At 47.1% G+C, this 12306-nt stretch overlaps 1 protein-coding gene across 4 annotated transcripts in view; it reads right to left on the bottom strand.

Annotated features, from left to right (window-relative positions):
• The window catches only part of LOC115321434 (peroxynitrite isomerase THAP4), a 44449-nt gene extending 33215 nt beyond the window's left edge, over positions 1-11234 (bottom strand). Inside the window, exons 1-5 of one of the 4 annotated variants that reach the window (XM_040504956.2) lie at positions 10916-11234; positions 10467-10539; positions 10307-10366; positions 10160-10204; positions 9560-9619 (exon numbers count right to left, since the gene is read on the bottom strand). In XM_040504956.2, the coding sequence (XP_040360890.1) occupies positions 9560-9619; positions 10160-10204; positions 10307-10366; positions 10467-10539; positions 10916-11080 (403 nt within the window). In that variant the 5' untranslated portion in view covers positions 11081-11234. Of the gene's footprint in view, positions 1-9559; positions 9620-10159; positions 10205-10306; positions 10367-10466; positions 10555-10915 lie in introns of all 4 variants that reach the window. The other 3 variants (XM_042289490.1, XM_040221480.3, XM_042289489.1) reach the window with 3 other exon arrangements.
• Between the last annotated feature and the right edge of the window lie 1072 nt (positions 11235-12306).

Below are 12306 nucleotides of genomic sequence, written 5' to 3'. Positions count from 1 at the left end.
CATTACCTACGCTAACAACACGCTCACAACAGCGCGGCCGGCATCAAAGGCTTGGACCGACACCGGTATGAGCTGGGCAGGTGGCTGCTGGGGGGAAGCAGCTGCATGTCTAATGCAGCAGTGACAAGCGAGATGGGCTAGTCTATGTACCCAACCAGAGAGGCCCGGTCCAAACTACACTACGTGGGAAGACTAAAATTCCTTCTGCCAGAGAGCCACGCACGAAGGATGTATTATCACATTAGATACAACAGAACGAGCACAAATTGGATAAAGAATTTAAAAGCCATAGATTCCAAATGCAGTGGGGGTACGGCAAGGCAACAGGCGACCACGGAAAAAGAATGGGCCAAAACGATTCGCAAAGAGGTGACACGGGCCGGAACCCAGCAGTGGCAGAGGGCAACCCAGAGGAAACAGAGCCTCGAGCTCTACCGAAAGCACAAGAGTGAGCCAGCCCCATACCTTTGCTACAGAGGGGATAGAGCCAGTGCCGTGCTTTTTCAGGCACGAACGGGCTGCATTTCTACCCAGACCCGGAGGTGCGAGCTGTACGGGGAAGACCCAACCTGTCGACTTTGCGGACAAGCAGAAGAGACAATTGAGCATGTCGTCAGTCAATGCAAACGTCTCGAACACAGCAGGAGAAACTGCCAAGCTGCGGCTTGGAACGTGCCCTGGGACTCACTGACGCAGACGACGACGGCGCACGGAAGGAAATGGAAGACACGGAGTGCTGCCTGGTGATGTGGGAGAGAATTTGCCGCAGTACGGAACCTCTCGACGGCCGTGGACTTCAGAAGTGAATCTTTTATTTTATTACAGAATCAGAGGTGCTCTTTCAGAGTACCCACCCTGATCTAAAAGGGTCTTGGTTCACCTGACTTACTTACTTACGACTTTCCTTTGGGAGCGACCGCCCTGATGCAAAAGTGTTTTGGTGCTACTGGATACTGACTACTAGGGACATCGCAAACCTGGCCAGGTTTGAGTTCGCCAAGTTTAACTTTTTCAAACTTTTAATGTGATGTTCGACAAGGGTTCGACTAAAGTTCAACTTTTGTGCGCATGCGCAAAAAAAGAAAAAGACCAGTTGACTCTACCTGGCGGAGGAGAAGTGCAATATATTTGTTGGGTGTCTTGACATTACTGGTTCACGTTACTAACTAACAAAAGCATTAAAAATGCACATTTTTCCGCTTTTATATGGTGTAAACACTGGTAACCATTTTATAAAATATAAAGTAAACTACTTTCTAAAATATTTGTTTCCCAAAATTTGAAATATTGGTGTAGAAGCCAGGCAACACTGCCCATAAGTGAAAGTTTGAAGGTTCGGCAAACCAGTCAAGCCTTCAGGTTCAATGCCAAAATCGAGGTTTGACAAAAGTTCACGACACCCCTGCTGAATACTAAGGGTGTCGTGAACTTCAGTCGAACTTTTTGGCGAACTCACGTTAAAAGTTTGAAAAAGTCCAAATTGGTCGAATTTGAACCTGGGCAGGTTTGCGACATCCCTACTGAATCCTGCTATGGGCCACGGCCCTGAATGAGTTGTCGGCTAGAGTGTACACAGCTCTGGCTAGAGCCACTGAGTTATTATAATAGGCTCGTTCAATTTACTTGCACCTCCTGCACCGGTGCAGAAAAGTGTAGGGCGGTGTATTCTCAATACACATACTGGAAGTACACTGCCCTACACCTTTCTGGACCGGTGAAGAAAGTGCAAGTAAATCAACAAGTGCAGCTAATGCGAAGCAGCTAGCACCCCCCTAAAAAATTTTTTTAATTTTTTGCCAGGCAACTTATAATGGTGTAAGAAGACTAACCATCAATGTTTTGTTACAGCGTCACATATATTTTTAATAAAGTCAAAAAACGTCACCGACCAAAGCCGATACTGGACTGGGGAGAAAGAAAAAATGTAGAGAAAGAGTAAGAGAGAGTGGCTGGAAGTCACGTGGCTACACCTAACAGCGTTTTTTTTCCTTTTTCTTCAATTTTCCAGCCATGTGAAGCAGACGAAAAACACGCACGTAGCACGAGAAATGCGAGAGTCAAGCACTTTGTACTTGACGTTTATGCATCTTTCAAGTTCTTACTAATTCGTGTTGGTAGGACGAGCGGCATCTTCACCCAGGAGAAGGGGTGACAACTAGGTGACGTCTTTGTGCAAATCAGCTTGGTGGTCGGGCGTGTTGTGTGTGGCGTATATGGTGCGCCACCAATCATCACCATGGTGTATTTAGAAGAGCACGTGAAGTCAAAACGAGACCGAACGAAAATATGTGTTACGTGGTGTTGGACGGGTCCCGTGATGTTCTATGTATTTTCCATTCTTTAGCTTTTTTTCTATTTTATTGAACATATTTTCTCAACTTTAACAATTCAGAAATGGGGTGAGCTGCTCCTCGTTTGCACGTCACGGTGAGTGAGCGAGACTTTGTGATTCGTCAACATCAGTAGTGCGATGCCTTACATCGGAACGAGATCCAAATATTGTGACAAAGCGAGTTGGCCTCACTTTGATACTTGAGATTTTACTGACTGTGATCTGTAACTTGCAATGGCAAGCAAAGACGCTAGGCCTGACTCAACAGATGAGGTCAATGCAGACGTGATGGAGATGGCACCATGAGTACTAGGACAAAATTGAGCAAAGCTGTTAGTGAGCGCTGTGCGAGAGGGGTGTTCTTTGGGTGTGTGAATGCTTGAGTGACAGTTTTTCGAGTGCCCTAAACGTCGACAAACAAAATTGAGAACTCATTGAACGCCTGTCATTGACGCAGTCGAGTCGACCAATGTCTTTGGTTATCTCTGCACGGGCTGCTTTGGATGCGTCAACTGCGATTCCCAAGTTCGCCAGAATTGAGGGTGACAACATCGTGGCAAATGAGTGGATTACCGAGTTTATCCATGTCGCCGAGGTAGCGAGATGAGATGAGAAAGAAAATATCACCGTGGCCAAGTCGAAGCTGTCAGGACCGGTGCGTGACTGGCAGCAATCCACGGGAGGAGCTTGCAAGACTTGGTTGTCCTGAAAAGCTGCTTTTTGGGACACTTACGTCCGCCCTTCGTCGGAAACTCAACAGTGGAGAATCGTGGAACGCCAAGTGCAACGAAAAGGCGAACACCATGAAACCTACATTCGCAACTAAAGGAGACCAAGGAAGAGATCATCATGGGACTAGCATCAAGGGAACTCGGCCACACCATGCGAAATTGATCTGACCTTTTTATTAGCAACCTTTTATGTGATATTACCAGTTACAAGTGCTTTCAGAGGAAACTCCACGCAAGATTCCTGTCGGACCTTAAAATAACAAGACGAGAGGTCACGGCATACTTTGAAAGTCGAGTTGTTGTCACGAGCTGAGAACAACGATTCCAAGCATGCCCATGGTAAGCGGCCGAAATGTTTCTTGCATCTTTCAAAGTGTCAGTTTGCGAAAACCGAAGTGGGATACTTAGGTTTTGTGCTCACAACCAAAGGAATTAAACCAGGAGCGCGAAAGTTGGCAGCACTAACAGAGCTACCAGCGCCAACAAACGTGATGCAGCTGCAAAGGTTCCTCGGACTCAAAGTTTCTTCAGAAGGTTTGTGCCATACTATGCTGCCCTTGCCGCACCTCTACACAGACTTCTCAAGTCTCAAACTGGGTTCAAGTGTTCAGAAGACGTGGATCTTGCCTTCAATGAGTTGAAGAACAAGTTGGTGTCCGATCAAATTCTACAGTTCTTTGATTCTAGACAAGAGACGGAACTGCATACAGAGGCAAGTTCCAAAGGCCTGGCTGGCATGCTTCTGCAGAAGGATGACGCCAATACATGGCATTTAGTTTACTGCGTAAGTCAACGCACGAGCTATCTGGAACAAAATTACCAGTACAGTCAGCCTGAACTTCTTGCAGTCGTGTGGGCAGTAGGAAGACTGTGGTGCTTTCCTCTTGGCTTTAAGTTCATGATAGTGACTGACTGTAGTGCCACCATTCATTTAGGCATGTGGAAGTCGTTGAAACCGCAAATGGCAAGATAGTTTGTACAACTAAACGAGTATCATTATACCAACAGGCATGGGTCGGGAACTCTTTTGGCACATGTGAAGGCCCTGAGCTGTGCACCCATTGATGAACACCAGGAAACTCCAGCAGAGTAGTTCGAACCTGTGGGACACCCTGCATTGTGTACTACCTCCGTTCACTACACGGTGCCTTCAGAAGACAAAGTAGCAATGATCCAGGCGTAAGACCCAGAGCTGCACAGTAAGATGAACATACTGCAAAATCAATGTGATCAACAATCGACATCTAAACAAAAGAAAGTTAAGGGATTCAAGCTAAGACAATCTCTTTTTGACCATGAATACCAAGATGGTGACACAAAGAAGGAATTGCTTGTGTCACCTGTCACCAAAAAGCATGAGAAAATTTATTGTGGTGAAGTACCACAATTTTGGTGGACATTTTGCAACGGACAAGACGGTCGCACGCTTCAGACAGAAGTTTTGGTTCCCAAAGATGGTGTCCTATGTGAAGCAACATGTACGGCAGTGCGTGGAACGTCTTCTCCTCAAGGCTCCAGGGGAAAAGTTTCAAGACCTCTCAATCCTATCGTGTCAAGTCAAAGGCCATTTGAGATTGTCCAGATTGACCACTTAGGACCGTTTGTAAGGAGTTCACTCGCGGACGATGTGTTGACCACTTACGACCGTTTGTAAGGAGTTCACTCTCTAACAATAATAACAATGTGTTGCTCCCGTCGACAACTTTACAAAGTTTGCTCGTTTGCATGCCTACCCCAGTACTGAAGCCAAGTAAGTTGTCAGATTTCTGGAGAAATTCATAGACAAGTATGGCTCCCCTCGCAGAACCATTTCCGAGCGAGGAACTTGCTTTACTTCAAAAGCGTTTCAGCAGTTTTGTCTCTCGCGAGGCATAACATCACATTCACATCCATGCAGCGCCAACAATCATCATGACGTTTTTTAGAAGATCACGTAAAGCCAGAACGAGACTGAATGAAAAAGTGTGTTGAACGGGTCACATGATGTTCTATGTATTTTCCTTTCTTTAGTTATTTTCTGTTTCATTAAACATATTTTCTCAACTTTCAACATACGGAATAAATTCTAGTTGTTTTGGTCAGTAAATGGCTTCTCTTTCGAATCTAGGCAGATTCGCCGGTACTGCAAACAACAGTTCTGCTGAAGTAGAGGTCCCACACACGTCGTCTGCTGCCATCGGTTAGTCCGCTTCGTTCAGCTGTCCAGCCCGTGCCTCCCGCGAAATGACACCATGTTGAGAATTACACAGAGAATGCACAGAGTGCTTCGGGTACTTTGTGCAGCTTTTTTTTTTTTTAATTAACATAGTTGCAGTTTTTTGGACTTTGACTTTGATTATATTTGGTGCATGTTTCTGAGCGGCACATGACCACAAAGAGAATGAGCAGGACTCAAACCAGCCAGTCCTCGATCGGCAGTCTTCGAAAGAAAAAAAACAGAATTTTGAGCCGCAACTCGTGTTTTGGGTAGCTGGGCTCTCGTATCTCATATACAAATAAAAACCTTGGCGAGCATAGATATACCCTGTCAGCGTCCCTTTAACCCATTTGCTACCAGAGCCAGCGATTCACTGGGCTGCATAAATTTCTGCTTTAAAATGCCATTCATTAATGGTGCGCTATGTAGACTTGGATTAGTGTAGTTAGATACATTGCCAACAGATGGCGAGAGTCATTCTGTTCGCTGAGTTTGTTCGAGCTTGTTCTTTTGTGTGTCGTTTTTTCCCGCTCGAACACTGTCTGCTTGGAGAAGATGGCAGCGTCGAGTGTACCGCGTGGCCTTTCTGACAATGAAATCATAGATATCCTCTTTGATAGCAATGATGACGGGACGTCTGGTGAGGATAGTCAGTTTTCGAAGACTTCTGTCGACGATGGGAGCGATTTTTGCAGCGGTTTCGAGTCAGAATCACGACAAGATAGCCCTGGTTGTGCGACGCCTAACCGACCGAGAATAGAGTGCTTCAAGATTTTTCACATGAGGAAGCATCTGTGAGGGCCTAGTGATTTGTAGACTAGAACGAACCAATTAAGCATGTAAATGAACATGTTTTCTTGTTTTCTGCACTTAGTTTTACTGTAAAAGCTTATTATACAAGAAAAACAGTCACGCCCAGAGTGGAATTGTTTTAGGAGAAAAGCGTGCAGTGCGGGTGGCCTGGCAGCACGCGGTAGCCAATGGAGTAAAAACAGGTTGCGTCTGAGTCGGTTGCAGATATGTGAACCAGCCTTCACGCTGTATAAACACAAACATCCAATTTGGTTTTGGTTTAGATCTGAAAGAACCAAAACGGCAATTGCCATGGCAACAGAGACCAATCAGCTAATTGCCTCGCTAGGTTTTGGTTGTTTGTTTGTGCCCGGCTTACTGGCAGGGAAGGCAATGGGCTGCTCACCGTGGCTCCAATGACTAGCGAAACCCAAACTGGACATTTGGAGACCCGCACGAGATGATTATCATCTTCCGTGCTGTTGTTCTGGTGGTATGCGAGCCTTTTTGTTGCGAGCACCGGGAAACGTTTCAGATACGCGGCTGCGCAGTCGTGAATCGCAAGAACAGACGGGCAAGGGGCACTGGCACCCGCCTCGTTTGCTTCCCAACCCAAAAGTGACACTCGCAGAAGAGAAAGCTTAGGACCGCTGCCATTCGCCACGCGAACGACGTCATTCTTCTACACAAGTGGGTCTCTACACCCATGACATCAAGGCCGTTTCTAGTGGGGAACAAAGCGGCCGCTTACCGAAAAGGACCGTGCGCCTCTTGGGACCGCTCGTTTCCGAGAGTGCAGTGGCGTTTCTTGAACAATGTCGACGGCTTTCCGTCTTGTAGTAATGTCTTATGCAGATTTCTCGTAACTTCACGCGACCTTCTGCCGTAGCATACCGAGCTCGGTGTGCCTCCCACGCCCTTGCCAAACATCGCTCCCTCTTCTCCGGTGCATTCAGGCAAGTCGCGCACGGTCGTACTCAGCATGTCATTTCTTCAGCTTCATCTATTTATTCTCTTTAGCCACGGCCTTACGTCTGTCAGCCGGTTGGCTGCCCGCTGGCGACTCGAGCAATCGAGTTCCTGCGGTGGTACAGTTTAAGCAGTTCGAGCCCGGCTCGACGCAAGCAGCTGAATTATTGGTGGTATGGCGGTACCTGGCACCCTTTATGATGGGTCCTATTTAGCCCAAAAACAAACAGGCACTTTTAACATAGTGTTGCTAACTCTAGAATGAAGTACCCGCTGGAAGCAGGTCTGAAAACAGCTAGATAACCCAGTTTTGTGCAAAAAATCAATAGAAGCATACTGCAAAGCAAAATATTCCAGTAGGAGTTTTTTTTTTTTTACTTATTCTGACATTTAGGCATGATGAGTACTCTTTATGTGCTCCCCCGAAGGGAGAATAGAGGAACTTTAGCATTAAAGGAGCTGTGCAACGATTTTAACGATGAAAGAATTGGAATTTTCTGCTTTTGATATTGTTCACTGTGTCACAAATGGCAAAAAACACACCTCCTTTCATCGAAATGTTGCGATTCCGCCGCGTAATAGCGAGGCAAAACTTAGAATATTTCCCGACCTGCAGCCACGAGCGGCGGCCATGAGAAACAAGTGGCGTGACGTCACTTGGGTAGTTGTAAAAAGATAGCAAGTTGTGCGAATACCTGCTCGATAAAAGGTAACTCTCCTATAAATCTTGTCGTTCCAACATATATACAAATGCGTCAAAACCCTGGTATCATCGACAAAACTTTTATTATACAGAGTTTTAGTGGCGCCACCTATCCTAGGTCCACAAAACCGCGAATAGCCACCAGAAGCAGGAGGGGGAGGGGGACAGCGCTGGACGGGCAAGGACGGGTATGGCCGGACCTGGATGAGACTTTCCTCCTTTCACCGTATATTTCGCGGGGCGCCCGCCAGCACGTGGTCACGCGGTCGCGAGCGGATGAGTTGTTGCTGCTCGCTGATGGCTCTAAAGAGAGAACTTTTCCGGAACCCCGCGCCTACTCAAGTGACGTCACTGCGTACATGACCCGGAAGACGATGTACGAGTTGAGAGGCAGCAAAAACCTGGATCTTTTTCATTTTTTTTAAATAAAAACTAGGGTATCCAGGCAAAATCTGTTTTCTGTAGTTCACTGCAGAAGTGTCAGGCATCAACTTCCACAATTATTTAAGCAAAGCCCTGAAATTGTTGCACAGCTCCTTTAAGCATATAGAAGAATTCTAGCATTAAAGGGGCCCTGCAATCATATTTTAAGTGTCTACCTTCTTTGCGGTTTCCACGTATCTTGGGGTTCGGGCAAGCCAGCGGGCATGGAGAGCAGGGGCGGATTTAGAGGGGGAGTCCGGATGTCCTGACCCCCCTCTTGATTTTTACATGTGTAAAATTTAGGGCGTGAAATGAGGGAGAGGGGGTTCCTAAACATATGGTACGCTGACCAACACCTGACCCCCCCCCTCAGGAAATTCCTGCATCCGCCCCTGACGGAGAGACTAACTAAAATATCAGTGAGTCATATTTTAACCGGACGATGCGGAATCCTTCTCCACCTACGAGGGCGACCCGCGTTGCCGAAAGCGTGCAATATGTGACGTCTTTGGTCCTGGGCTTACCACTGGTCAGAGCCACTAAAAGCTTTTTTTTTGGTCGAGATACAAAATATAAGTGTCGCAAACCGTTTCAGTTATGTATGAAAGTAGTTTTTGTTCAGTATTTTAGATCAGAAAAGAAACAAATGCAGTTTATAAGTTTATAAAGTACGGAAACAAGAAAAGACCCGTCGACAAACCCGCCACCAAGCGGCAGAAAAAACGGCGCATACTAGAAAGGGCTAGTGGGATGAGGTTCCGACGAACGGCAAGCGTAGAAAGGTCCCAGGTGTACGCGGCTGCGCTGCAGTCGTATGCCGGCTCGAGGATCCGACCGGTTCCGAAGGTTTTCGGCGCGGGCTTGGCTGGCGATTTGGCCATTTGGCAGTATGGCAGCGCGAAGTGGCTCCCGTTCTGAACTGATCTTTACCCCGTGTTTGCTGTCGTTTGTAGCCAATGAATTGTTATGCCGAATTAGTCTTTAATCGCGCAGCAAATGCAATTCGAGCCGCCCTGGCCGCCCGCTTCATACAGCCCATCCAACACGTGCTTTAGTGGCGCCCTCTCGAGCCGTCGACACTGAGCGCGGCAGCCGTGAGCGCTCGATAAGCTCACTACTCCTCCTCTAGTTCACGGCCACTCAAGCCTGGACCTACAACGTCATGAAGGAGGTTATTTTTTGCTTGTTTTTGTAATTATAGTTTGCTTATAACTTTCAAAATAAAGCGAAATTTGAGAAAAGAAAAGTTTTTTTAAGTTACTACGTTCAGTGCGCTCAGCTAAGCTGTAGAATGGACAGCTACGCATTGTGCCACAGCATAATAAAGTAGAACCTGGAACAAGTACATCTACAGGCGAAGAAGGTTGATCACTATTGGCGATGCTCTGTAAAAGCTCGGCTTGTCAGCTCACCCATAGATATTGCAGCAAGCTTTGAGGCAGAAGCAGCCGAATGTTCCAGTGCTTTGGAACCTGCACGACAAAAAAGATGCATTTGAAAAGATCGCAAATGCCGTAAGCACAATATTTAGGCAACCATTACACCTTTGTGACACAGTGCGAGACCGATGAGTACACGAGGCAGCTAGTAGTAGCAAGAAGACTGTCTAGAGCGCTGGAAGGCCACGGAACGCCTCCAAAACCACCAAAAATGTTGTGGATATTCCATACTGTGGCTTACTGTTGAGGGTGTGATGGCAGCTAGGTGAAGCACCAAATGTAATCATCATCATCATCACATCAGTCGTGCCAGAGCATCATGGGCATTATATATAATGCGTGCTTCCCAAGAATAAACATGTTTGCACTGAGAACGATGCGAAGTGTGTTTCCTGCATCCCAGTTAAACGGACGTTACAGGGGGTATCTCCAGTCAGCACGCAAGTGCTGGGAAAGTGTGAAATGAATGCCAAATAATTATTCCACTGTGTGACAAATGAACAGTGATTAACGCTTGCGAGCAAACGCCCAACGCTGCACAAAAGTTATGCAAACAACTGCTTGTCGCCTCACCTGCTGGTGCTGAGGTCGAGTCCTTACGGGTACTTGGCTGCTCTCCTGAAAGGGAGACAATATACTAATCGTCAGATCAAGAGCATGTCTGGTTGTGCTAGTGTTTGGAGGCATCCTGCAAAGTGGTGAATTAGGCTGCGCTCTCACCTGATCTTGGCGCAGACAGCTCAGTAGGCATGCCAACAATGAATTCTGACGGTGATGAAACTGCAGAAAGAATAATCGAAGCTGTAACTAACTAGATTGTAATAAGGCAATCAAGAAAAAGAAAAAAAAAAAGAAAGAACATTGCGTAATTAAAACTTACAGGAAAAAATGTTGGGCACAGCATCTGCTTTTAGTCTCTTTTTCCCCTTCACGGAGTACTCTTCAAACTGGTCCTGCGTAAAATGATCCTGCATGCGGCAGACGGCAAAGCTCATCAAAACAACCGGGGTAAACAACCCGAGAAACATATTTGAGCCGGACGCTATTTTCTTGCTTGACTTTCATCAGCTCGCCTGTGCCTTAACTCGTCTTTTAGTAAACAACGCGTGCTTATCAGCGTCACATATATTGAGGTACGACGCAGGCATCTAGTACACTGCATATTAAAAACATTCGCGCAACGAAGCAACGGCGAAGGAATTTTATTTTGCGAGTACGAACAGCGCAAGCATAGTTTTGTTTATCCTTCTTCCAAAGCTGGAGGCTCACAAAAACAGGTGTTCTCGCAAACACCAACTCGCCGCTCTAAAGCAATGAAGTCAAAATTACCTCGCATAGTTTTGCTCCTCTCGTCGTCGGCCTTTCGCGGCGCATGCGCAACAGCCATTGAAGTCGGCGGCGGACGACGGCGACCGATCGTCCAAATGGTACCGAGAAGAACGATTTCCCGTTTTCCGTGCGGTTCTTGCAGTTCGGTGCAGAACACCCAGTCATAGCCGTAATTCATCGGCACTGCGCAGCCTGGAGAAATCACGACAACACAGCCTCCAACGCTAGAAATGCGCACTTCAAAGGACCGCCACAGCACCGTCAACACAAGGAACAACTGTGGGCAACACTGACAACATTTTCTAGGTTAGGCTAGGTGGCGTAAGCTACCGCCCACTGTGCTACCGCCCGTTACAAAGGGTATAGTAGACCTGTGCGCCGCCGCGCCGCGCCGCCGCCGCCGCCTGTTTTGTTTTGCCCTCGCCGCTCTGCGCCGCCGCCGGAGTCCCCAGAATCAGCACGCCGCCGCCGCCGCCGCCGCCGCCGCTGCCGAGCAATAAATGCGGCGCGCCGCCAATGCCACCAACTTCTTTTTTTTTTTTTTTTGGAGGGGGGGGGGGGGGGGGGGGGGGGTATGTGGGCGTAAAGCATGTTGGTGGGCGTAGTATTGGTGTATTTTGCTTTTTAAAAAAAAAAATGAATAAAGACACTGAGTTCTATATTCTTTTTACTGTTGTAAATACATCAATAAATGTAGAAGTTCCATACTAAACGGAGACACGGAACGATAAAAAAAAACGGACAAAACACCACCAAAGAAGAATTCACCTCCTCTTCACTAGGTCACCGAAAGCCGGACACTCACCGCTCATTCACACTGGGAGCGGATCCGCGTTCGCAAAGCGGTGCAATTGCACCGTGCACGCGCACTCGATGTGCGCGTGCAATGGACCTTTTCCACATACCGACGGCACCAGGCGGTGGTTGCACGAACTAAAAATTGAGGAAGTGACCTACCTGCGCTACCAATCGGTAATGGGAGTTGCGCTACCAGTTCCTTCGCTCTCTGAGCTGCAACGCGTGCCCAACGCGACTTTAAAGAGGGGAAAGAAACACGCGACCCAAACGTCGCGTTTTTCTTTCCGTCCACTTTCTTTTTTTGTGAAACTCAATTATATATATGCTGCAATTACGTGTTCTACTCGCTGATCAACAGCCTCCTTCCGAATTTCCTCGATTTTTCGTACCGACTTCCGCCGCTTGGCATCGGACGTTCGCGCGTGCGCAGAACGCTTCTTGGAAAAGGTCCATTGCACATGACGTCAATCCGCCATTTTGTTGTTAGTTTGGTTTTTCAAACAAATTTACTACATTGAAGGATTACATCGTAACCGGTTGAAATGATGTCAGCGGTGCTCTACACATTCAAGAAGGCATGTAAATTCTTGAAA

The sequence above is a fragment of the Ixodes scapularis genome, unplaced genomic scaffold (genome assembly GCF_016920785.2).
Source record: "Ixodes scapularis isolate PalLabHiFi unplaced genomic scaffold, ASM1692078v2 PGA_scaffold12__126_contigs__length_90152505, whole genome shotgun sequence".
Lineage (NCBI taxonomy): Eukaryota > Metazoa > Arthropoda > Arachnida > Ixodida > Ixodidae > Ixodes > Ixodes scapularis.
Note: the sequence above shows the minus strand (reverse complement) of the source record. Positions and strands in the feature narration are given on the sequence as shown.